The following is a 27,426-nucleotide window of genomic DNA, read 5'->3' as shown; positions in this document are numbered from 1 at the left end:
ACAAGTCGGAGTACCCCCCTGGGCCTTTGCGAGTGTCTTCAGAATGTTGTTGATTGAGTTGCGTAGAGCTAATTTAGTCACACCCATCGTTAATCTTGGTTCACTTTTCGACCTTGCTCCTTTTAAAGTCCAGACCAAAACATTAAACTAAGAAAACTGTAAACATCGATCTAAACAGGTTAAAAAACTTATCCGTCACGTGCCGTGAGAGCTTATGGAACATACAAACCAGTAAAATTCAAGAGTCAAAATTTCTGCAAGGAACAATTTTAATAACACACTTAATAAAATGGCTTTTGGCTTTGACAGACTCCCGAAAAAACCTTTCTTTGGTGTTTATAAGCATTGACCTTGCATTTGTCTTATTAAACTACACTTATTGTACGTGATGCAAATGCAACAACATATTGCTACGTTGTCCGTAACGGTCCTTTACAAGATTTGTGATATGTGCTACTTTATTTGTGGGTTTGTTCCTCGAGGAGTATTCCCATATGAAAATGACAAAGGACGGCGATGCTCGTGATCTCGCTAAGTGGTGTAAATTACGGGTTTTGGTCTAGCTAAGGTGTTCAGGAAAGAACACGAATATCTAAGCCGTCAATATCTAATTAGGGACTCATTCCGCCGTCATACTGTGTTGGCAGCTATCCAGAGACCGATAAGGCATGAAAAGTGGAATCTTTCAGTGGTCAAAAAGCTTGAGCCACATTTGATTGGTCCCTTTAGGAGCTCATATTCAAATTTTCCGACGAGCATTCGCGTACCTTTCATATGGGAGACTTACTCCTCCCATTCTCCCCTCCGGGGACACTTTGAGTCTTATACCATTCTCGTCCCCATAGCCCTTTCGTTTCTCTTAGTCGGCTTGGCACAAGACAACGAAGGGCTCTGAGGACATAGGATTTTTGAATTAATTCGAATTGTTTTGATTGGCTGTTTGGAACAAAGAATTCCTAAACGGAAGTCGAAAACGTAACGACTCTCTCATACATTCTTTTAAAACGTCATGACTACATATATAAAGACCGGAAGTCCTAGAATCTAGGACTAGAATTCCTGTGTCCCCAGAGCCCTTCGTTTTCTCGTGCCAAGGCCTAGCCGGCTAAGAGAAACGAAAGGGCTATGGGGACGAGAATGGTCTTATACTTAAATCAAATAAGCGAATTCCCCAAAACTTGCATGAATAAAGCACCATAGAATATAATGAATAAAGCAAGTGCCTTCAGTTTCGAAATCCAATCTCGTCCCAAGATCTTTTAATCATTTTACTCCAAAATGGCGGTCACTTCCAGTGTGCCCGGCATTTTGAAATTGAATGTCTGAAAGACATTGTGAACGAAGTTGTTCGAAATCGACCCTATACACAATGAAGCACTTCTGGAAAAATTGTTGTGAAACTCAAACTAAAGTTATCACAAAACCAATTTTAAAATCACTACACAGTTAATATAACATGAACCAATGAGAACTTAACGGAAGTTTCAACGCGCACTCGCTGAATAGCGCGGGAAAAGTCGCGTGACTCAGTTGACGTACAATAGCACACTTGCACGATGTCGTCTTTTGATAACAACTACCAAAATTCATTTTTCTCTAATTGGAGGTTTAAATAACAATTGCTCTAATTAGCAAGAGAAAAAACAAAACAAAAAAAGGATTCTGGTAGTTGTAGTCATTTGATGTCATCATGCAAATCGTCTATTGGTTTGTTTTTTGTCGCAATACAACTTCGTTGTTCTGATTTGTTAGGACTTACGTGAAAAAAAATTCAGTTTAAAGGGACTATGTCACGAAGACTTCGCAGATTTTTGGTCTAAACTGTTCTGATGTAAGTGGTAGGCAACTTTACCCATGAAAAACATTGTCTTTGAACATTTAACTGAAAATATAATTTTTATTTGGGGATAGAAATCAAACTTCGGCTATTAATATTGATTATTTGCGGAAACAACTTGAAAACGTTGGGCTAACGTTTTCAAATTGCAATACATTTCCATCCGAGCCATCCGCAGCCAAACGAGTCTTTAAAAAGTTTTAGTGTTCTAAAATATCAATTGTTTATAATAATGGACCATTATTTTTAAGTTTCCTATGACACAAATATGAATTTTGGCTGTTCAAAAATCTGTTAAAATCCGTGACATAGTCCCTTTATAAAACTGAGAACGCTAATTTTAAACTAAGGAAGTCATAAAATCCTAGCGAGGTCCTACATGTGAAATTTAGAACAGTGCCAAAATAACGAGAAGTCCAACCTGAAGAAACATTGTCATGGCAACATTAGAGCTACCAGCCTTAGGTACTTCTTTTTCGGTGTCAAACTTCACTTCCTGCAGCTTAGGATAGTAGTCATTCCAAAAAGCCATTCGACGTGCAGCAAACGCCGTCTCCATCTTGGGATGAGCATCAATTCGCAGGTAAGCTTGGGTATTCGTGCTGTACCTCTCCCACGTGACACCGCTGACTGGCGTTTGTGTTGGATTGCCGAACCAGGCGAAGTTTGCGTATGCTGCCATTATAAACAAACTGACATTTTTATCGGCCTCGTCATAATTGGGAAAATAAAGCGGAGTTCCAAAGTCGAAACCCACGTTTTCGCCATGAACCACACCCATCCACTCAGGGTAAATGCTGGCGTTTTTCGGCCGATGGGCGAACTCGTACATGTACACCGGAGCGACTTTGCTGTGAATATCGGCGACCTCGTGACTTGGTGCAAAGTAGATATAATCACCGATGAGGTCCACAAGTTGGCTTCTTAGTGCGTATTTATCACTGTTGTCAGGCCATGGGGTGTACATGAACTCCAACGCGTCTGCGATAAGGTCACCAGTTTTATTTCTAAAGAACGGGAAACAAAGTCATTTTGTTGCAAAAGGTAATCAAAGGCATAGAGAAATTGATAGGATTGGAGTAAGACGGGCGAAATAGATACTCTATTGTGTTCACTTGCACAATATAGAGCTGCTTAAAGTGACAGTATTACGGTAATTCTTTTACGTTTTGGTGTTAACTTTGATAGAATTATGAGGGCGCACTTAGTGATAAACAACAAAACATTAAAAAAAAAAACAACAACAAAGCCTTTGAACAACAAAGAAAAGCATAATCCATTCTAAAAGGTGTGAATAGATGGAATAAATGTTTAATTTGAAAACGTCTGTCAGACGTTTTAAGACGGATTCCGCTCAAAGTTCGAGCAATGAGTGCGAAAATTAAGTACCAAAAATCTACTCATTGCACGGCAACATTTTGTATACTATTTAAAAGATCTCATCGAAATTCATTTGTCTTAGTGACCCCGCAATTAAATTCTAAAGCATTCTCGAGAAAATTAAAGTCAAACCTCGAAAAATGTATAAAACGCGCGCTATTTTGTTTTGAACTGGCGCAAAACGTCCGCTTTAACTGAAATAAAGACAACTTCAAATCCATTTTTCTCTCGCGGGGTCAGCTTTAGTGCTAAATTTTTGGCAGGTTTTTGTTAGCTGTACTAAAGCTGTTGCCATGCTAAGAGGGCTTTTTTGGTAACTTTATTTTTGCCTGTATTGCTCGAAAATTGTGCGGAAACAATCTTAAAAGTTTTAAATCGCTACTGTCATATCCGTCGGTAGCCAAACCATCTTTGAACAATTTTCATGATTAGTGCAGTACATTTTAGCAATGTCAGCTAGGCCATTATGACCAACACCCTCATTGCATTTTCAAGTAGCACTAACTCAGGGTGACACTGTCCCTTTAATTAGGTATTTTATTAAGTTTGGAATGCAGGTTTATTACGCTATGTAAATTGTGTTGTTCAAACCACGATTCCTAGGATAAGCATGAATTTGTTTTCACACAAGGTCCAATGACCTCAATTTAAAATAAACGGCAAAGTCAAACACAAAAGCATCATTGCTACTCACTCGTTGGTTCCGTTGGTTCTAGCATAGGCAAGCTGTTTTACAAACTTCTTGAAGATGGAAAGGCTCACTCCATCGTCCACACTGTCTGTCAAATCAAAAGATGATTTTGCCATCACACCAAGGGTGGTTGAACCCTCATGACTGTTGAAACTGATCATCAACTTCACTTTCTTGAATTCTCCTTTTTTTCGCAGATTTCGAGGCGTGTCAAGAAGAAAGTGTTTGTCCACAACTGGGGACCAGCGCAGATAATCGTAGAAGCGATAGTTTATTGACTCGGAAGCTTTCTGTATGTCCGCGCCTTTCTTCTCGCGTATGCAGTCAACCATTGCTTCGTGGTCGCTTGTGCTACAATCCAGCTTTTCAGCAAGCTCTTTGGCGAAACGGAGGCCATAAGAAACGGGTTGAATTGCAAAGGGAGACAAATCTACACCGCTCTCTGCAATGACTTGGTGGAAGAGTCCATCTGATAGCGGAGAAAACAGATGTAGGGTTACACTCGTTGCACCAGCGCTTTCTCCAAATATGGTCACCTTCTCGGGGTCCCCGCCAAAATGTTCAATGTTTTCTTTGACCCATTTCAGTGCTTGAACCTGATCTAGCATCCCGAAATTTCCAGGGGCTGCAGAATCTCCGGTTGTGAGGAAACCAAATGGACCGAGACGATATTGGATCACAACTACCACCACACCGTGCAAAGCCAAGATATCGCTGGGGAATATTCTTGATGTACCGCCCTCGTAGCCGCCACCGTGGATATAAACCAGCACGGGTAAAGTCATGTTGACGTTCGGGCTGAAGACGTCGAGATACAAGCAATCCTCGCTATATGAGAAAACTGGAGTGAATATCTTGATGAAGAATTCAAAGTCGTCACCTTGCCAACAAACGTCCCCATGCGTTTTCGCTTGGCGAACGTTTGGCTTCCACTCTTGTGGCGGTTGTGGTGGCTTTAGTCTGAGCTCTCCAATCGGCGGAGCGGCGAAAGGAACGCCAAGAAACTTGCTGACCGACTTGAACGGGCCAGTGGCGTCAGGGTATGGAGTCGTAACACCTTCGATGTCTCCATAATTTGTGGGCACTGTTACTAACTTCACCAAAGGCAAAATCGCACAGAATGCGGACGTTATCAGTAGCGTCGAAAACATGTTTCTCTTAAGGGAAACACTTTTAACAGCCACTTATATGTGAATGAAAAGGCAGACCCGTGAATTCAGTAGTTGCAAGCTCGACAAAAAACTAATACATGCTATTATGCACGACTGACCCAAAAATGTGCTTTGTCATTTTTTGCATGCATTGCGCTTTCAATCACTCGGGGCCGGGCCTCAGGCAAAAACTGTCGAGAAAATCTTGTTCACATCGCCAGCCAAACAAACAGCCAAAATCCAAGGGGGTTGTGTGGAAAAGTAGTCAGAAGACCTAAATAGGGCTAACCTCATGGTCCTCCTTTTCAATAACTAAAAAATACTATTTTTTGTTTTTGTATTTGAATAAAGTATTATTAGTAAAACAGTGTCATATGCAAATTCTTAGTGTGCATGCAATAATTCAATTTCATCATTAACAAGGGAATGACAAAACAGTATTGTTCGAGGGTCTCAATGGGGTATAACGGCCAAAAATGTAGCCGTTAGCCGTAAAAATTGGAACATTTTAACCGTTAGCCGTAAAATATGTTAAACGTAAAAAATTGGTCAGTAATTATAAATAAACCAAACTAGTTCACTTCATCGTCCCAGAATGGCCCTGAGACCTAAAATATGTTGTTCAATAATGGCAATTAATTTTTAACTTTTAAAACAATGAAAATTAACTGTTAACTTCTGTAAACCGTTAGGTAAATAAATTAATCTTTAGCCGTAAAAAGCCAAAACTTTAACCGTTAACCGTAAAAGCCACCACCCCATTGAGTCCTCTCAGTTCCACATAGAACACCTAGCTAAGAAAAGTTTAGCATTTCCAAACAATAGAAATTATTGCATAAGAACATAATACTTTTAAGTCATTGTTTAAAAATAGCGAGATTGTCAAAGTTGAAGACATGGTCCTTTCTGTAGGAATACGTCTATTTCAAAGGAAAAAAGCGATTTTAAAAAGTTTGCTTGTTCTCACTGCCGAAGCAATATCCTGAATGTGTTTGCAGAATGAAAACTAAGAATACGGACAACTAGTTCACCAACATGTTGTCATACCTTATTATAGAAAATTAACGAAGCATGTTATTAACGTGATTTCAAAAGTTTGCGTTAATTTTATGCATTTAAAAATTATACGCCATTACTTGTAACAGCATCAATATTTTAAGACACCTTTATTTCCAGCAAAGATACATGCCATCTACCTCTTTCTATCAAAGTCGGTCAACACATAATCCCCTTTAGACGTGTTGGGCATTGTTTTGTCTTGTGAAAATTGAAGGTTGCTGTAGACGTTATTACGCATAGAGCATCAAATTTGCTTTAATAAAATCCATGTAAACATCGAAAATTCGCGTTCATTTCATAACGCGTAGATTTCGTTCGCGTCGTAAAATGGTGTTTCGTTATATTCTTATAATACTGAGTACCTTATTACATGAAATTTTCGCGACACGTTAATTTCGCGATTTTAAGGTGGGCATATTTCGCGACACTTAAATTTCGCGATTTTGCGAAAATTTTGTATTTTGAATCACTTTAATTTCGCGTTTTTGAGTAAGATACAATTAACATTTCCTTTAAAACGACTTCATTAATGAAAAAATAACGTCAAAATTAACAAAAAAGCAAGGGTGGGACTAAATCTCGACAATAGCTGAGCAGCTAATGTCTACAAGTAGGTTATGCTTGTACGTGCATGAGTTATTGTTCTTGAGTCAATTGACGACAACGTCCATTTAGATTGGTAATTCCATCCTTCAGTGGCACTAAACTTATTTTTCTTAATTATTGACAAAATGTGAGTCACTTAATTTTCGCGTCATGTTATGTTCGCGACACTTATTGTTCGCGTCACTTTAATTTCGCGACTTTTTTGGAATCGCGAAATTCGCGAAATTAAAGTGTCGCCAAAATTTCATGTAATAAGGTACGTGTTGTCATCATGTGTGGCGTGAGTACCATTCTTTGCTTAGCTGCATAAGTGATGTACTTGGGGATAATTCACATTTTGACTCACAAGAGATGACAGTTATCAATGTCCCCTTTCCTCTAGCTTATGTTTCACAAACTTCCATTTCGTTAGTTTCAGTTGAGTAAATAAAACAATCAGTTTAATACACAATACAAAAACACTAACTGAGTCGTCACGTTAGCAATGACTGTTGTTTTAGGAACTAACCAACTGGCTGCTAAAGAGAAGCGTGCGGCCGGTTAATCAGTAGACTTTTCACCCCGTAAAATAAGTTTCATTCAGCCTTTATATAAGTTTTGACTGTTCAAAAATCTGTTAAATCCGTGACATAGTTCCTTAAAAAGCCTTTAGAAAGCAACGTTAATTTTAAACTAGGGATGTCATAACATCCTAGTGAGGTCCTACATGTGAAATTCAGAACATGCAGCGCCAAAATAACGAGAAGTCCAACATGAAGAAACATTGTCATGGCAATGCGTATTTATCACTGCTGTCAGGCCATGGGGTGTACATGAACTCCAACGCGTCCGCGATGAGGTCACCGGTTTTATTTCTAAAGAACGGGAAACAAAGCCATTTTGTTACAAAAGGTAAGCAAAGGCAGAAAGAAATGGATAGGATTGGAGTAAAGCCTGGGCCAAACAAGGATTAGAGTTGATGAGAGTCAACTCTCATGAGAGTTTTCGTCAACTCTTATCTACAATCACTAACTAGGGCCAAACGAGAACGAGAGTTCGTCAAACTCTCATCGACAATTCACATTGTCAGAGCTGTTGAACTGATGACAACAAACGGTCTTTCATTGTTTAATTTGTAACTTGCTTATTTAGTAGGTGTTTTCAACTACAGTGGCTAATTTGCGTAGGCAGTGGAGCTATGCGAAACATCTCTATTGTGCTCACCTGCTCAATGTAGAGCTGCTTAAAGCGGCAGTATCAAGGGAATTCGTATACGTTTTAGTGTTAACTATGATAGAATTATGAGGGTGCACTTAGTGATCAGCAACAAAGCCTTTGAACAACAAAGAAAGGCATAATCCATTCTAAAAGGTGTGAATAGATGGAATAAATGTCGAATTTAAAAACGTCTGCTAGACGTTTTCAAAGTTTTAAACCGCTACTGTCATATCCGTCCGTAACCAAACCACATTTGAACAATTTTTTTTTATTTTTTTTATTTTTTTATTTTATTTTATTTTTTTTATTAATAACACACAACAATACAATTACTTACAATACTACGCAGACTTAAACACAAACTACAAATTACCCTACTTTTCTTAACTACTCTATGTACAGTTACTTAGTTACTTAGTCAGCTACGGTGACAATCTTCTTCCTCTTTTTTGTTACTTACAATATAACTCCTTACACGTTAAGGAGAGATGAGATATTTTACCCTCTATTGGTTTCTGAGTTATCAACGGTGTTTTCAATTAGTTCTCTTTGTTGTGCAGCATTCACAAAGTCATGGAGGACAATAGGCTAATTATTTAATTTACAATTTTAGATATAATAGCGCATAAGTAGTGTAAAGTAATTGAATTTGTTGGTCATACTTTTCTCATATAAGTTAGAGGTAATTCCAAATAAAAGTTGCTCTATTGTTGGAGAGATCTGTAAATTGTACGTTGTATTAAACCACAGAATGACTTTTTGTATGAATGATTTCGTAAAAGAGCAGTGAATAAAAGTGTGGTTGATTGAGTCCTTTTCCCCACAAAAGCAGCATCTATCGTCTGTTTTAATACCGTATTTGAATAGTTCTTTCTTTGTCACAACGATTCTATGAATCAATTTAAATTTAAATTCTTTTAGTTTCGTTTCCATGCAAAGTTTTCGTGTTAATTTAAATATCTTTGCCCAATGTTCATCATTTAAAGAAAGTGTTTCACTCCATCTTTTGGGACCGGTCGGACCTCCGGTGTGAATTTTATCAATGAAGAGATTGTAGAAGTCTCTTGATTTGGCTTTATCAAGGTTGAAAGTGAAATTACAATTTTTTATGATTACTGATTTTAACAGTACATTTTTAGCAATGTCATGCCATTATAAGTGGCTTCTTATTTATACCAACACCTTCATTGAATTTTCAAGTAGCAGTTTATTACGCTACATATATGTTAAATTGTATTATTCAAACCACGATTCCTAGGATAAGCATGAATTTGTTTTCACACAAGGTCCAATGACCTCAATTTAAAATAAATGGCTAAGACAAACACAAAAACATCATTTCAACTCACCCGTTGGTCCAGTTGGTTCTAGCATAGGCAAGATGTTTTACAAATTTCTTGAAGATAGAAAGGCTCACTCCATCGTCCACGCTATCTGTCAAATCAAAAGACGATTTTGCCATCACACCAAGAGTGGTTGAACCCTCATGACTATTAAAACTGATCATCAACTTCACTTTCTTGAATTCTCCTTTCTTTCGCAGATTATGAGGCGTGTCAAGAAGAAAGTGATTGTCCACAACTGGCGCCCAGCGAAGATAATCATAGAACCGATAGTTTGTTGACTCAGAAGCTTTCTGTATGTCCGCGCCTTTTTTCTCGCGTATGCAGGCGACCATTGCTTCGTGGTCGCTTGCAATACAATCCAGCTTTTCAGCGAGCTCTTTGGCGAAACGAAGGCCATAAGAAACGGGTTGAATCGCAAAGGGAGTCAAATCTACACCGCTCTCTGCAATGACTTGGTGGAAGAGTCCATCTGATAGCGGAGAAAACAGATGTAGGGTAACACTGGTTGCGCCAGCGCTTTCTCCAAATATGGTCACCTTCTCGGGGTCTCCGCCAAAGTGTTCAATGTTTTCTTTGACCCATTTCAGTGCTTGAACCTGATCTAGCATCCCGAAATTTCCAGGGGCTGCCGAATCTCCGGTTGTGAGGAAACCAAATGGACCGAGACGATATTGGATCACAACTACTACCACACCGTACAAAGCCAAGATATCGCTGGGGAAAATTCGTGATGTACCGCCCTCGTAGCCGCCACCGTGAATATAAACCAGTACGGGTAAACTCAAGCTGACGTTCGGGGTGTAGACATCGAGATACAAGCAATCCTCGCTATGTGAGAAAACAGGAGTGAATAATTTGAGGAAGAATTCAAAGTCGTCACCTTGCCAGCAAACGTCCCCATGCGTTTTCGCTTGGCGAACGTTCGGTTTCCACTCTTGTGGCGGTTGTGGTGGCTTTAGTCTGAGCTCTCCAATCGGCGGAGCGGCGAAAGGGACGCCAAGAAACTTGCTGACAGACTTGAACTGGCCAGTGGCGTCAGGGTATGGAGTCGTAACACCTTCGATGTCTCCATAATTTGTGGGCACTGTTACTGACTCCACCACTGCTAGTGACTTCACCAAAGGCAAAAGCGCACAGAATGCGGACGTTATCAGTAGCGTCGAAAACATGCTTCTCTTAAGGGAAACACTTTTAACCGCCACTTGTATGTGAATGGAAAGGCAGACCCGTGAATTCAGTAGTTGCGCCGGCTCGACAAAAAACTAATACATGCATGTTATGCATCAGTCAATTGAAACCCCGGCCCCCCGACCCCCGGGACTTACCGGGGAATTTAACATGTACCAAGTGTTAAAACCCGGCTTATTTCCCCGCCCTAGGGGCCAAGACGTCTGTTAAAAGCCCTGCATAGCGGGGGCATCCGAATCGACTTTCAGGAAAAAACCGGACAAAAATCTTGATTTCGTTGCAAAAGTTAAAAAATCTATTTCTTTCATTTATTGTCCATATATAGTTATGTGGTAGGAAAGAAACCTGATGTAGTTTGTTTCCGCCAAAAACCTATCAAAAATCGTTTTTCGTGGTCAGAGACACAAATTTGTCAAATTTCAACCCAGAAAGTAGCCATTATGAACACGCCTACCGGAAGACCCATAATACCGGGGTGTGATTGCCCTACAGAACGTATTTCAGCTTTTGTTGACCATCTACTTCAGCCGATAGCACAGTGACAGGCTTCGTGCGATAGACTTTAATAACTTCATTGAGAAGATTACACTGCCATACCTAAACAGCCTAAAAAGGCGTTCCTTGTCTCATTAACACTGTATGTAAAGCATACGAAGAATTTCATCAAGGAAACCCTCCCGTACCTAACAGGTTTTTAAGACAGATGCTCAGTGTGATCTTTCAAGAACGCTCGTTCCAGTGGAAAAGATTATCTGTAAGCACATCAAACGGCCATGGGCACGACAATCGCCGCAGCTTCTGCTGTCATCTTCATGGCCAAAATAGAAGTCGAAATACTCAGACAAGCAGCAATAAGCCTATCCTTTGGAAACGATTTATTGACGACGTCTTTTCAACTGATGTGGGACGAAAGAAGAGACAAAATAGAAGAATTTCTTCTAAAAGTAAACAGCTTTCACCGTCTACGATATAATTCACGAGAAATCTCAGAAACAGAAACTACTTTCTTGGCAGATTCCAAGTACAAGGAGTCTATTTTTATCGTGCGAACACATTAATTACAAACCCAGGCGTCACGAAAGGCTTTATCAAGGGAGAAGGGTGGAGACTAATTCTTAGAACGGATTCTTCAGAGCGAACATTTTGAGAAAAAACATTTTAGTCCTTTATGTTAAATCCCGGCTGCATTCCCCGCTTCAGGCGATCGCGTGCTGTTAAATCACCGCTCCACGGCCCCGGTCTACTGACATTTTGTTAAATCCACCGCCCACCGGCCGGGGCCAATGCGCCGTTAAAAGTGCGTTAAATCCCGGCTTTGGACGCGTTAAATCCCCGCTAAGTCCCGGGGGTCGGGGGGCCGGGGTTTCAATTGACTGATGCATTATGCACGACTGACCCAGAAATGTGCTTTGTCATTCTATTACGCTTTCAATCACTCGGGGTCTCAGGTAAAAACTGTCGAGGTAATCTTGTTTATAACGAAAATCAAACCAACTCAGTAAAAAAGAAATTCAAGGGGGCTATGTGGAAAAGTAGTCAGAGGACCTAAATAGGGCTAACCTTATGGCCTCCTTTTAAATTGCTAAAAATTTATATTTTTTGTATTTGTAGTTGAATAAAATATCATTAGTAAGACAGTGTCATATGCAAATTCTAAGTGTGCACGCGATAATTCAATTTTATCATCAACAAGGGAATGACATAATAGTATTGTTCCACATAGAACACCAAGCTTAGGAAAGTTTAGCATTTCCAAACAACAGAAATTATTGCATAACGGAACAAAATACTCTTAAGTCATTGTTAAAAAAAGCGAAATGGTCAATCCTAAATGTGTTTGCAGCATCAAAACTAAGAATACGAAAAGACAGTTCAACAATATGGCTTAGGCTTCTTTCTTTGCTTTATGATATAGATTTTAGACACCGCGAGTGAAAAGTTTAATTAAAAATATGTACAACAAGAGCGAGTAAACAAAGATGAAAAGCAGAAAATAGTTTACGGGAAGACCAGAAAATTGACACAATTTCATTCAGTATTCGACGTAAACTAAGGCTAAGCATTTCAGGTAAGTTTGTTACCTTTTAATCTTGATCTTGTCTTTTTGAACTTCGATAAACTTCACCGACTGCACCGAGTGCAATTTCGCTGAATTTCGTCTCAGCATAATATAGTAGTCTGGATGACATCCGTCCCTTGCTTCGTTCGACTTGAACAAGGCGTATAATTTCCAGAAAAGCTATTGCTTCGGATATTCCCGTAAACCTTAATTGTTGTCACAATCAAGTTCCAGCATGAATAGACGATTTAAGAGGAGATTGTCGAAGAAAATCTTCGAAAGAAAACTCTCTCGCTCGCTTTCCTTGCGAGTTTCATTCAACTCAAGCAGTGGACACCGCGCCACAATTTTTTCCGCCTCACTTCGTTTACATCAAAATGAAATGTCCAGTGGATTTATACTTAAAAAGGAATTTAATAAAACAATTATTCCATTCGCCCTTGTTGGATACGAGTGGTTATAGCCAACGAACAGTCAACGACGCGCGAAGCACTCGAGGAAAGCTGACGAAAAACAATAAAACATGATTTTTCTATGTTTTATACTCTGTTAATATACAATCTTCGTTCACTGTCCAAAATCCACGCGCGCAATTGGTTAAAATAGATCACGTGATTTTGCTTTACCTGTCGTCAGCAAACTCCGACAGTGCAGTATTGACAATAATGCACAAAAATCGTGCATTATTGAAAATGTCTTCAGCTTCAAGGCTTGTAGAAGTGGAAGAAAAATATATTCCTCAAATTATCAACGATCCAATACCAAACAAAATCAAAGAGGATAACAACTTGAAGCGCTTTCATGTTCAAAGGTAAACTGCAGCTTAATAAATACATTTTTGTGTGCGATTGACTTGCTTGTAGTTGCTTGATTGTGAAAGCCATCGACTTGCATTGAACAAGCTTCTCGCTGACTGTATTTATGAACGACCACAGCTGATGAACGATTCTATGAACCATTTTAAGCTTTATTTCTGTACGGCTAATTTGTGATTTTTATATTTTTGATGTAATCCAGTGTAATTATGTACTACTACACTTCTTATTTTTAAACATTAAGTTTGTTGTTTGAAGTTCGTTAAGTCGATGATCGCTTGCAGTTCGATGCAGTGTACTCAGATTGTATATTAAAAGGGTTAGAGTCTGTCCGTTCGTGTTTTGTTGACAAATACACGCACTTGATGGCCTCACAATGAACTCGAAATTTTCAATACTGCACTCGGCTACGCCTCGTGCAGTATTGAAAATTTCTCGTTCATTGTGCGGCCAGCGCGTGCGTGTATTTGTCAACAAAACACTCACAACAGTCTCTAACCCATAAATAAAACATAGGTTTTTAGCCAATCAGAGCGCGCGTAGACTCCTATCTATATTATAAAGGAAATTAACGATGCATGTTATTTTCACGAATTTCAGAAGTTTTCGCTAATTTTATGCACTTAAAAAATACGCCATTACTTGTTACAGCATCGATATTTTAAGACACCTTTCCAGCAAACTCAAAAGATACATGTCATCTACCTCTCCCTCAAAGGTGATCCACACATAATCATTTAATATTTATTTTAAAATGCCTTTAGACTTGTTGGGCATTGTTTTGTCTTGTGAAAATTGTAGGTTGCTGTAGACGTTATTAACCATAGAGCATCAAGTTTATATTGTGTAAGTGTTCGTCATGGGTGAAGTGAGTACTGTTCTTTGCCTGGCTGCATATACGTGATGTACTTGAGGGAGAATTCACATTTTGATATTTTCAAGGACTCACAAGAAATGACTGAGTTATCAATGATCCCTATTCCTCTAGCTTATGTTCCACAAACTTCCATTTCGGCAGTTTCAGTTGAGTAAATAAAAGCCAAGCTAATTTAAGGTTGCTCAATGGAGTATAAAACAATCAGTTTGATAAACAATACAAAATCACTAACTGAGTCGTCACGTTAGCAATGACTGTTGTTTTAGGAACTAACCAACTGGCTGCTAAAGAGAAGCGTATGACCGCTTAATCAGTAGACTTTTCACCCAGTAAAATAAGTTTCATTTAGTCTTTAACTTGTAGTTACCCGGGTAGTTACCACAAAAAGAAGAATGTATGTTTGGTATTACACGATATTGAATGCTTGTATTTGTAAAACGAAAACCTATTACGTAATATAATGACAATTTGCAAAAGCATCTCGAGCAAAGTATTATCAATATAAACTACCCCTAGCCTGCGTAGCAGGCGCCGTAGTTTCGAGCGCGCGTATGGGAAACGTGAAAGGGGGCCACGCGAGGAAAAAATCGAGGAGTTTCCTCGACTTTTCCTCGCGCGGCCTTCTCGCGATCGCGCACTCTTTTAAACGCGCTAAAAAACGTAAACAGACGCCTGCTACGCAGGCTAAACTACCCCAAGCTACGTACATTAAAAAATCCATTACAAAATCTTACATCCATTAAAGGTACATGAATTAAAAAATCTTTTTGCGAATATTTCTTACATTATCAACTGCCAATAAACAGGGGCACCCAACAAGAAAATTTTACTATAGGTGTCGGAACACCGATTATACGTTATAAATGACCTTTTTGTGTCATTAAAAGCCCTATTTTTAAATTCGTACGTAGAAAAATGTATCTATTCGGATACGCTTTCTAAACTTTCAATCATCAGAAAATTTTAGGGAACGAAATTTTATAACCCGAATTTACGAGCCGCTGTTGCCTTCTCGAAAATTGTAGCTGGCCTTTTTTCGTACCCAAAACGACATTTTTCTCTTTCCGAAAACAACAGTTATTACTTTCCCCATGTCAAGAAAGTTGGAGCTGAAGAAATTTCCAGATTTTCATCACACTTTAATCCGAAAATCGTAGACGAATATAGGTCTTCCGAACAGATATTCAACGAAACGGTCTGTTGGGTGCCCCCTGAATAAAACGCTATAAAGAAACGTTTACTACACCATACTATTTATGCCGTGTTATTTTTATGCCTAAGCAAGTCATTGCACCATAGCAAACCCTAACGACGTCATATAACTAAATTTCAGAACATCATCAAAATGACGACAAGTGCAATGTGATAAAACATTGCCATGGCAACACTAGCGCTAGTACCGCTGGCCACATCTTTCTTGGTTTCAAATTTTACTTGCGACAGTTTAGGATGGTAATCATTCCAGAAAGCCACTCGGCGAGGAGCAAACGCCACCGCCATCTTGGGATGAGCGTCAAGTCGCAGGTAAGCTCTGTGGCTAGAGTTGAACCTCTCCCACGTAACACCGCTGACTGGCTGTGGTGTTGGATCGCCGGTCTTGGCAAAGTTTGCGTACGCTTCCATGATAAACAAACTGACGTTTTTGTCGGCTTCATCATACCTGGGGAACCAAAGCGGGACTCCAAAATCATATGGCACGTTCTCGCCATGAACCACACCCATCCACTCAGGGTAATTACTGGCGTTCTTTGAGCGATGAGCAAACTCGTACATGTACACCGGAGCAACTTTGCTGTGAATATCGGCGACCTCGTGACTTGGTGCGAAGTACATATAATCACCGATGAGGTCCACAAGTTGGCTTCTTAATGCGTATTTATCACTGTTGTCAGGCCATGGAGTGTACATGAACTGCAATGCGTCTGCGATGAGGTCGGCAGTTTTCTTTCTATTAAAGAAGGCGAAACAAAGTGATTTGTTATTAACTGTTCCCCTCATAAGGTAGAAAACAAGGAACTTATGATCCCAATGACCCAACGATGTTGTGTTTGAATTGTTTGGTCTGAGTTCAAAAGTTTTGACAGAAATGTTGTAAAGAAGAGGCAAAAGGTTCAAAAGGTTCAACCTTCAAAAGGTTCACTTCATTTGACGTATGTGGGGGTGTGTTGAGTATGTTGATCCATTTTTGTTCAGAAGTAGAATCGTTTCTTAGCGAAGTGTGAGTAAATTTTTGCGGGGGAAGGAGTAAATTAGATACCCAGAATAAAACAGCGGGAAGATTTTGAAGCTATATCCCATTAAAGTAGTCTAGTTTCTAATTTTAAACCTTGAAAAAATATTTCAAGGGTCCATCTTACCTAAATGGAAACAAGCAAAAAATGTTATGATCCCTAGAACTCAAATCACAATTTTTTTGCACTTGCCGGTCAACTTTCTTGTCCGTCGAATCGCGTGGTTCAAATTCAACAGACAACAAAATCGCAACTCACCTGCTGTTTCGCCCATGGGCAAGCTTTGTTAAAAATTCCTTGAAAAATGACGGACTCACTCCATCGTCCACACTTGCCGCCATCCCCAAAGACGAGTTTGCGAAATAACCGACACTTGCACCACCCTCCTGACTGGTAAAACTGATCATCAACTTCACTTTCTTGAATTCTCCTTTGTTTCGCAGATTCCGGGGCGTGTCAAGAAGAAAGTGATCGTCCACAACTGGCGCCCAGCGCAGATAATCATAGAACCGATAGTTTATTGACTCGGAAGCTATCTGTATGTCCGCCTCTCTCTTCCTCCGTATGCAGGCGACCATTGCTTCGTGGTCTCTTGTTGTACAATCCAGCTTTTGAGCGAGCTCTTTGGCGAAACGGAGGCCAAACGAAACTGGCTGAATCGCAAAGGGACTCAAATCCACGCCGCTTTCTGCAATGACTTGGTGGAAGAGGTCCTCTGATAGAGGTGACAGCAAATGTAGCGACACACTGGTTGCGCCAGCACTTAATCCAAATATGGTCACCTTGCTGGGGTCCCCGCCAAAATTTTCAATGTTCTCTTTGACCCACTTGAGTGCTTCGACTTGATCCAACATTCCAAAATTCCCAGGGGCCGCCGAGTCCCCGGTCGTCAGGAAACCAAGTGGACCGAGACGATATTGGATCACAACCACTACCACACCATACAGAGCCAAAATATCGCTGGGGTATGTGACTGATGTGCCACCCTCATATCCTCCACCGTGAATATAAACCATCACGGGTAAACTTAAGCTGACGTTCGGGCTGAAGACGTTGAGATACAAGCAATCCTCGCTGTACGAGAAATTTGGAGTAAACATTTTGATATAAAATTCAAAAAGCTTACTTTGCCAACAAATGTTTCCATGCTTTGTCGCTTGCCGAACGTTTTTCCATGCTATTGGCGGTTGTGGGGGCTTTAGTCTGAGCTCTCCAATCGGTGGAGCGGCGAAAGGAACTCCAAGAAACTTGCTGACAGACTTGAACGGGCCGGAGGCATTCGGGTACGATTCTACAAGACCTTCGATGACTCCATACTTTGTTGATACTCTTACTGACTCTGACTTGAGCAGCGGCAAAAACGCACAGAATATAGGAAGGTTTATCAGCAGCGTCGAAAACATGCTTTCCTCCTTGTGACCGTGCTAGGGACAGCTTCACAAAATACTTAGAAACTCCTAAAAGCTTATGTCTCTACTTCGGATCACTGTGATAATGAAGAAACTTTTCAAATCTCTTGCTAGTTAATGACTTCTCTTTTTGCCGACTTGACAAAAAATATAATACATGCGCGTTTCAGTAGTGTTTGTCCGAAATGTGTGTCGTCAGCAAATTGTCTCTTAATTTTAACATGTTTTATTTTAGTAACTCCTTTTCATGTCACGAGGCTTGTTCCATAATATCCGTGACGATATTTGTAAAAATGTGCTTGACGAATGAACCATTATCGATATGGTTTTCGTACTATAGGTTCTAAATCGAGGCTCTAATATACATAGAAGGTATAAAATATAAAAAGACAACCGTGGATTAATATTCATTGTTCACTAACTCTTGTAAATTCCATTGTGTCCTATATAAAATTACATATAATCAGTTTGGAACTATGACTTTTCTCTAACTCAATGTTTCTGAGGAAAAATAAAAAGATTGGAGGCGGGTGTTACAATGAATTTAACTTTTGAGGCATGTTATAATTCTTTCTCAAGTACCTCGGCATCTTGAGCACTTGCTAAGCAATGAACCCTACCCACTCCATCCGTGATGATGCCACTTATTAGTCAATACAAGGCTTCAACAATTTATCCAAAAGTTTCCTGAACACAATATCCTACTTAATTTTCAATATGGGAACGATATTGCCTAGTCATTTAATCGTATTTATACGCAAAGGAAAAATGAGCTGTGAAATCACTTGCAAACTTTTTAAATTAACATAGCCGACAATTTCTATTTCACCGTTTAGTAGTAAGATCGCATGTAACAATGTTTGTGCAACGTGACTCTCGCAAGAAATGATTTTTATCACGTGATACAGCGGTCAAAAGAGTACTTCAAATAAATTCGAACCGTCACGTTTCAGGACAATGTCATTTTCTTCTAGGGCTTAGAGATGCCAACTTGGAAAATTATCTGACATTACTGATGCAGTGTTACATGCAGCACAGTGGGCCGGAAGTTACAATCATTTCTTAGCAATCCTCCGGTATTACAATTTTCTTGTTAAAGTTGCGTACATCCAAACATGTATCCAATATGGGACTCCCTGAATTTCTGCAGTCTATTACTTTTCCACTAAGGACCACTAAGGTGTAATGCAAGAATGGGAACTTCTAAGCGCACTCTGAAATATCTGTGTAAACTAATAGCTTTTTTAACAAGTTAGTATCGGTGTTTTTGAAACAGATAGCACGTATAACTGATAAAACGAATATCCAAACCGTTTTTGTGCCTCTTGCACCAAACTATCTTAACACTTGAATACTTCTTTTAATGATACTGCTCCCGTAAATACTCACGTCTGATTGGTTGACGTTAGATCAATTTATCCCAAATTGTATCGCTAGCTAAACAATAGCGAAGCGCGCGAGGTCTAAAAGTAGATTGCAAATGAATATCATTATTGATTATAACCCCAAAGAGGCTCAGAAAACATCAGGCAAAGTTTTCGTTTTATAAAAGTGTTTTAGTAACATCGGTTAAAGAAAATCGTTCGCCATTTCGTTTTGTTTGTGTGAGTCTTGTCCGAGTCGTGGCGTCACTCGCGCTTCGCTATTAAAATTATTGTATCGCTCAGAGTTTCGCGCCAAAAAAAACGCAGCTGCGCCACTGTCACTAGTCGTTTCCAGGCTGCTTCATGATCAGTCGCGGCTTTCTTTCTGGGAATCGTCGGAGATCGATCCAAAAAACAAGGAACGTTGAAGGCCCTAATCGACAAATTTAAACTGAAGCAGAAATGAAAGAACAAGTAGGCATTATGGTAAGATTTTACGTTGTCTTTTAAACAAAAAACTCAGTTCAATCGACCTTCAAAGCCAATAAGCGAAGCTACCCCCGAAGGGACGCCTGGTACATTCAGTTAACTCGAAACAGCACAAACCTATTCAGAAGCTCGTATTTATTAAAAGAAAATCGGTATCTTTTTCTCGAAACAATAAGGCCTCGGCCAAATGTCGATCATCACATGAAACGAATTAAACAGAGCGAATCAAGTTCATGATATAAAGTTCGACGTTTGACTCAGTTGAGTTCGTCCGACTGACGGATAGAACGTGTGAAGGTCGACTTTATTTTACAAACGTCGATCTTTTCATGAAACGAACATAAAAAAGAAACTTTAAATTCGAATGTTGATGTATTTTTAGCCTCAAAATAGGTTCGACGAATTATGTTCGACCTTTGACCCAACGGTCGAGCTTTTAAAACCTTTTTGGATCGACCAAAACTGCAATTTAGTTCGTCGCATGTGAAGTTCGACGTTTGGCCTGGTGAACAGTCCGGACTTTCCACCTATGGCTGTGCCACTCGTGGAAATTACTAAAATTCCGATCTGTTCACTCGTACAATTAATGCCTAAGGCCTGGGCCAAACGTCGAACTTCACATGAGTCGAACCTAATGCAGATGAGCAAAACCTATTGTTTTTGGTCATTTGCATTAGGTTTGACTCATGTGAAGTTTGAAGTTTGGCCCGGGCCTAATTGTTCTCCGTTTTCCTATACATGTGAGAATTGTGCAGTAAGAGCAATCTGCCCACTTTTTATCATTTGTGATGTTGTGATTCTTTTAGTAAAGAACATTTTAACACTTGCATCACTTGGTTTGCTTGTATGCTCTGTTATAATGTTGACTTAAAGATGAATTCCAGTCCGTACTGCGCAATCTCGGCTGCAATGTTTATGTGAGCCCACTCGAAGGGAATGTTTACAAGCAAAACTAAAAATTACGCGACAAACTTACCTTTTTCTTCATTATTAACGCCAGATATCCTTGCAGAACAAATAATAACGAGTAGAAGAACCTTGACGCTATTTCAAACCGACGTTTCAGCTCATCGGAAACTCTTGAACGAAACGAACCGTAATGGCGGACTAAAAAACGTCATGTATGCTGTCACCGAAGTGTAACGTTTCAACGAATTCAAAACAAAAACGAAAACAAACCCTGAGTCTGCGCAGTACGGACTGGAAATCAGCTTTAACCTTGATTATTCAGGTTATCACAAAAACTAGGGAGGTTTCCATATCATTATAGGGGTCTCCATAAGGAGAGGTTCGATTGTACTCTTAAAGGGTGGTCACTTTATAGAGTTTTTAGGGTTTATAGAGTTTTGGCAGAAGTTAACATTTGGGTGTGGTAAACACTCATTTATTCAAATTTAAAATATGAGTATCTTTGTAGAATACAATAAACAGTCACTTACTACAATGGGCGCCAAAAGTGTTGAGACACTCGGCAGTGTTTGAGTACCTTGGACAAATTTTACCCCTCACCCCTTCAATATTACCCCCTCCCCCAAAACCATGTTGCATTTGCTATCTGCAAGACTTGCCTCGTTTATGTACAACATTGAAAAGGGGGAGGGGGGAGGGGTGGTTCACAAGCTGCACCAGATTTAAGGTGGGAAAATGGGAATGTTAAATATGTATTATTTTCAACCAACGGTCTCAAGGACTTTTGTCGCTCATTGTATATATATAAAAATACAAAACCGCTTATATAATTATAAAATCAAACAAAAAACAAAATAGAGATGCAAAATGGAAAATAGAGGCAAATATAAAAAAAACTTGAATAAAACCCATAAATCTGCAGTACAGTAACAATATATCAATGTCCACTTTTTTTGCTTATGTTCAATAATCTTTCATTTCATCAGTTTCAACTGAGTTCGTAAAAGCCAAACTTATTTTCGCTGGTTGCTTAATAGAGTATAAAACCGGATAAGTTAAAACAAAATTTAAATGATTGATTGATTGATTGATTCCTCGAATGAAGAATTAACAACATGAACTGCTCCGATCGATACGTCACATCCCTCAGTTAAAAAAGTCTTATTTCTTATTTCATCAATCAAATATTAATGCTGTCATTAACGCTATCACAGAAATGTCATTACACCAGGGTTATGCGTTACATATATACCTAAGCAAGTCACTGCACCATAGCGACGTCATACAGCCAATTTTCAGAACAACATCACAACGACGACAAGTGCAATGTAATGAAACATTGCCATGGCAACACTAGCGCTAGTACCGCTGACCACATCTGTCTTGGTTTCAAAATTCACTTGTGCCAGTTGAGGATAGTAATCATTCCAGAAAGCCATTCGCCGAGGAGCAAACGCCGCCGCCATCTTGGGATGAGCGTCAATTCGCAGGTAAGCTCTGTGACTGGAGTTGTACCTATCCCACGTAACACCGCTGATTGGCTGTAGTGTTGGATCGCCGGTCTTGGCGAAGTTCGTGTACACTGCCATGATAAACAGACTGACGTTTTTGTCGGCTGCATCATACCTGGGAAACCAAAGCGGGATGCCAAAATCAAACGCCACGTTTTCGCCATGAACCACGCCCATCCACTCAGCGAAAATGCTGGCGTGCTTTGGACGCTGAGCGAACTCGTACATGTACACCGGAGCAACTTTGCTGTGAATATCGGCGACCTCGTGACTTGGTGCAAAGTAGATGTTATCACCGATGAGATCCACAAGTTGGCTTCTTAGTGCGTATTTATCACTGTTATCAGGCCATGGAGTGTACATGAACTGCAACGCGTCCGCGATGAGGTCGGCGGTTTTCTTCCTAAAGAACGGGAAACGAAGTGATTTGTTGTGCTCTGCTGCCATTATGCCATTTGGCATAATGCCATTCAGTACATATTGCTATCGAAGGAGAATGGAATGTGTGTAACAAAAGAAAGTGTGTAACAATAGAATTTTATTAAAAACTAGCAATGGTATATTTCAATTCCTGCGTAATTCCAGGCAATGGTATATGAGCTCATATACCATTTACCACAAATATGGTAGCCGATACGCGTCAACGAAAACAGTTGGGGAGCTCAAATATTGCAATTCTACTCGCGCTTGTTGGATATGAGATCGTTATAGCCAACGAGGCGCGTAGCGCCGAGTTGCTAATAATAATAATATAATAATAATAAACGCAAAATTTTGCCGTTTCTGATATAAGTGTGTGTAAATGTAAAGTGTGTAACAAAGAGGAGCCCAGGCTCCCCAGAGCTCTATATCCCGCTTGATTTGCACATTTTGTGTACGACGGGTTTCAGCTGCCATGAGAGTGCATGTGTTTCAAATCAATCACTAGATCAACTGAATAAATATATGTGAAACAATATGAAAATCGGAAGAAGTCAACGCAAGCTTGTTGTACTATCGGAATCGATGAACGCTCGCTTATTGCACGATCCGAGAACTGATCTACTCAACCTCGCGGCAGTTTTTTTTTAAATGATCAATTGAATCAAATGTTCCAAAGGCATTCTGTTGAGGGCTTCTGTATTTCTCACGCGAAAGCGCCATGCACAGCTTAACGCATGTTCGAACGCTGATCGTCAAATAAAATTATCCGAAGACTGACCCCAATGTTTTTTGCACGTTTGCTTGACTGACGAAATGCAGCTGAATCTCGCTAAATTTGCACCTTTTTGTTTACCACCACTTTCTGGTGGCATGTTGCTTTGCATGCATTACTGATTAGGGTAGCGACCTTTAAACGTTTTAAATGAAGTTATAACTTTCGTGACGGATCAGCTTGTGTTACCCGAAAAACCGAAGACAGTAACTTTAGCAATGCTGTTACAGTATACCGGCAGATCACATGGACCCATTGGGGACCTATTTTTGTAAGTTGTTTCCTCAAAAGAAAAACAAGGACCAATGGCCTTGCGCTGTTGTGTTTGGAATTACCGCAAAATCCCCGTTATTCTTGGTTTTTACGTGACGTCATCAAAATTCTAAATCCCAGAATCGCAAAATCCCTGAGTTTTTATCCTTCATTGGCAATTAACTTGTTGAAGGTTTTTTTTAGCTCGATAGCATTCGCCGTCTTAAAGATAGAGCATTTTGAATTTCGGAGTTTCACGCCACACGAGAACAAAGATGGCGGCCGGAAGGCTGTCACGTTTTCTTAAACAAAAATGCTTCATCCTGCAATTTTTTACAATTTGAACAGTTGAGTGTTTATGCGTCGGAATGTTAACTGGTTCATGGGGGTGTTCATGATCTGACCGCTTTTAGTAGCAGAATTAAATGCCAGATGTTTTCATTGATTTCCGGCCGCCGTGTTGGAGCCCAAGCAGTTGGACTCCAACATGGCGTTTCCATACTGTGCTCTCTAAATTTGAGTGAAACATTTTGACGGATAGCTCGAGTACGGAATAACGAACAGACATGAGAGACTTGGACAAGAATTTTATATAGTAGTTCTCTACAACCTGTAATATTCTTGATTTTTTTTTACTCGACAGTTTTGGATTTATTTTTTCGTGACGTTACAGTGGCATGACAGTGAAAACCACCTATAAAATTTACCGAGTTTAGAGTGGAAACGATTGCATCACGTGATTTACCTCAAGCTCGTTCCTAGGGCGTTCTTTCCTTCAAAGTGGAAGGGGCGGGAAAACTTGAAAGGGAAAAGCGCCCAAGGAATGAGGTTAGGTTCACCTGACTAAAAAAAAACCGTAACTCACCTGCTGTTTCGAGCGTGGGCAAATTTTGTTACAAATTCTTTGAAAAAAGACGGACTCACTCCATCGTCCACACTTGTCGCCATCCCATAAGAACTGTTCGCCATCACACCAAGAGAGGCACCACCCTCCTGACTGTTGAAACTGATCATCAATTTCACTTTTTTGAAATCTCCTTTCTTTCGCAGATTGCGGGGCGTGTCAAGAAGAAAGTGTTTGTCCACAACTGGCGCCCAGCGCAGATAATCATAGAGCCCATAGTTCATTGAGTCGGAGGCTTTCTGTATGTCCGTGTCTCGTTTCTCGCGTATGCAGGCAACCATTGCTTCGTGGTCGCTCGTAGTACAATCCAGCTTTTGAGCAAGCTCTTTGGCAAAACGGAGGCCATAAGAAACTGGCTGAGTCGCAAAGGGACTCAAATCCACTCCACTCTCTGCGATGGCTTGGTGGAAGAGGCCCTCCGATAGAGGCGACAGTAGATGCAGGGATACACTTGTTCCACCAGCACTTAATCCAAATATGGTCACCTTGTTAGGGTCCCCGCCAAAGTTTGCAATATTAGCTTTGACCCACTTGAGTGCTTGAACCTGATCCAACATTCCAAAATTCCCAGGGGCCGCCGAATCGCCGGTCGTCAAGAAACCGAATGGACCAAGACGATATTGGATCACAACTACAACCACACCGTACAGAGCCAAAATATCGCTGGGTTGTGTTATTGCTGAACCGATCTCGTAAGCTCCACCGTGAATATAAACCATCACGGGTAAACTCAAGCTGACGTTCGGGCTGAAGACGTTGAGATACAAGCAATCCTCGCTATACGTGAAATTTGAAGCGAACATTTTGAAATAGAATTCAAAAAGATTCGTTTGCCAACAAATGTTTCCATGCTTTGTCGCTTGCCGAACGTTTTTCCATTCCATTGGCGGTTGTGGGGGCTTTAGTCTGAGCTCTCCAATCGGTGGGGCAGCGAAAGGAACGCCAAGAAACTTGCTGACAGACTTGAACGGACCCGAGGCATTCGGGTACGAGGTCACAAGACCTTCGATGTCTCCATACTTTGTTGACACTGTTACTGACTCTGACTTGAGCAGCGGCAAACATGCACAAAATATGGACAACGATAACAGTATCGTCGAAAACATGCTTCCCTCCTCGTGACTCTAGGTGCAACCTCACACGATTGTTTGACCTAACGCATACAATTCGGACCACAGAATGAATATATGAAACACGAGCATCAATCGCTTACATGATAACCTAGGAATGTACGTCGTCAGCAAATTGAACTGTCAATCAAGACACTTGCAATGTATTACCGTGACGATATTTGATAACTGATGAGAACAGAGCTTGGGTCCTCAGTCACGCAAACACGCGATATGCCCAGGAGTGAAAACTTGGATCAGTCGTCAACTTAACTCTCTCGTTACACATGGTTACATATCGTAGACTATTATTCTGCTGTCGTGACGATAATTGTAGTTATATGCATGACAATATTTGTAATAATATCCGTGACAAATTAAGGTAAGTGTATCAGTAGCGTCGAAAACATGCTTCTCTTGAGGGAAACTCTTTAAACAGCCACTTGTATGTGAATGGAAAGGCAGACTCGTGAATTCAGTAGTTGCAAGCTCGACAAAAAACTAATACATGCATGTTATGCGTGATTAACCCAATGTGCTGTGTCATTGCATTGCGCTTTCAATTACTCGGGGCCGCAGGCAAACACTGTCGAGATAATCTTGTTTACATCACAAGCCAAACAAACTCAGTGAAAAAGAAATCCAAGGGGGCTGTGTGGAAAAGTAGTCAGAGGACATAAATAGGACTAACCTTATGGCCTCCTTTTTAATTACTTAAAAATACTACTTTTTGTATTTGTATTTGAATAAAGTATTATTAGTCATATGCAAATTCTAAGGGTGCATGCGATAATTCCATTTCATCATGAACAAGAGAATGACAAAACAGTATTGTTTCATATAGAACACCAAGCTAAGGAATTGAAAGTTTAGTATATCCAAACAATAGAAATTATTGCATAAGAACATTATACTTTTTAGTCATTGTTTAAAAAAAGCAAAATGGTCAAGTTGAAGTCATGTGAAAACGATCTGCATATTGTACACTTCTGTTTCGGGTCCTTTCTGTAGGAATACTTCTATTTCAAAAGAAAAAAGCGATTTTAAAAAAGTTTGCTTGTTCTCACTGCCGAATCACTATCCTTAATGTGTTTGCAGAATTAAAACTAAGAATACGGATAGCCAGTTCACCAATATGTTGTCATACCTTATTATAGGAAATTAACGATGCGTGTTATTTACGTGAATTTCAAAAGTTTGCGTTAATTTTATGCACTTAAAAATTACGCCATTACTTGTAACAGCATCGATATTTTAAGACACCTTTATTTCCAGCAAAGATACATGCCATCAACCTCTCCCTCGAGGTTGATCGACACATATTCATTCATGCAATATTTATTTTAAAATGCCTTTAGACTTGTTAGGCATTGTTTTGTCTTGTGAAAATTGTAGGTTGCTGTAGACGTTATTACGCATAGAGCATCACATTTGCGTTAATAAAGTCCATATAAACATAATTATTCGCAAATTCGCGTGCATTTTATAACGTGTAGATTTTGTTCGCGTCGTTAAATAATGCTTCGTTATATTCTTATAATGAGGTAAATTGTCGTATCTTAATGTTTTGTACTGACTAAGTGTTGTCGTCAAGGGTGGAGTGAGAACTGTTCTTTGCCTGGCTGCACACGTACGTGATGTACTTGGGAAGAATTCACATTTTGATATTTTTCAAGGACTCACAAGAGATGACAGTGATCAATGTACCCTTTCTCTAGCTTATGTTCCACTGGGTAAATTAAAGCCATGTTAATTCACAAGGTGCTCAATAGAGCATAAAACAATTAATAAAATCAATACAAAATGCTGTTTTAGGAACTAACCAACTAGCCGCTATGGAGAGTCGT

General features: G+C 39.9%; 4 protein-coding genes across 4 annotated transcripts; all 4 read right to left on the bottom strand.

Annotated features, from left to right (window-relative positions):
• Positions 1-207: 207 nt before the first annotated feature.
• On the bottom strand, positions 208-5,384 carry LOC144659521 (neuroligin-4, Y-linked-like). Its single transcript, XM_078519978.1, has 2 exons — positions 3,912-5,384; positions 208-2,844 (listed from the first exon to the last, which is right to left on the bottom strand). The coding sequence occupies exons 1-2, from the start codon at positions 5,057-5,059 to the stop codon at positions 2,226-2,228; spliced, it is 1,767 nt and encodes a 588-aa protein (XP_078376104.1). The 5' UTR covers positions 5,060-5,384; the 3' UTR covers positions 208-2,225.
• A 2,106-nt stretch (positions 5,385-7,490) lies between these two features.
• LOC144661152 (neuroligin-4, Y-linked-like) lies at positions 7,491-10,511 on the bottom strand. Its single transcript, XM_078521856.1, has 2 exons — positions 9,271-10,511; positions 7,491-7,578 (listed from the first exon to the last, which is right to left on the bottom strand). Exons 1-2 carry the CDS (start codon positions 10,434-10,436, stop codon positions 7,491-7,493), a joined length of 1,254 nt encoding a protein of 417 aa, XP_078377982.1. The 5' UTR covers positions 10,437-10,511.
• Positions 10,512-13,894: 3,383 nt separating this feature from the next.
• Positions 13,895-17,959, bottom strand: LOC144661394 (neuroligin-4, X-linked-like). Its single transcript, XM_078522139.1, has 2 exons — positions 16,696-17,959; positions 13,895-16,154 (listed from the first exon to the last, which is right to left on the bottom strand). Exons 1-2 carry the CDS (start codon positions 17,838-17,840, stop codon positions 15,536-15,538), a joined length of 1,764 nt encoding a protein of 587 aa, XP_078378265.1. The 5' UTR covers positions 17,841-17,959; the 3' UTR covers positions 13,895-15,535.
• A 3,110-nt stretch (positions 17,960-21,069) lies between these two features.
• Positions 21,070-25,992, bottom strand: LOC144661391 (neuroligin-4, X-linked-like). The gene is made up of 2 exons (XM_078522137.1): positions 24,432-25,992; positions 21,070-22,522 (listed from the first exon to the last, which is right to left on the bottom strand). The coding sequence occupies exons 1-2, from the start codon at positions 25,574-25,576 to the stop codon at positions 21,904-21,906; spliced, it is 1,764 nt and encodes a 587-aa protein (XP_078378263.1). The 5' UTR covers positions 25,577-25,992; the 3' UTR covers positions 21,070-21,903.
• Between the last annotated feature and the right edge of the window lie 1,434 nt (positions 25,993-27,426).

The sequence above is a fragment of the Oculina patagonica genome, chromosome 7 (assembly GCF_052425735.1).
Source record: "Oculina patagonica isolate OP01 chromosome 7, crgOcupat, whole genome shotgun sequence".
Taxonomy (NCBI): domain Eukaryota; kingdom Metazoa; phylum Cnidaria; class Anthozoa; order Scleractinia; family Oculinidae; genus Oculina; species Oculina patagonica.
Note: the sequence above shows the minus strand (reverse complement) of the source record. Positions and strands in the feature narration are given on the sequence as shown.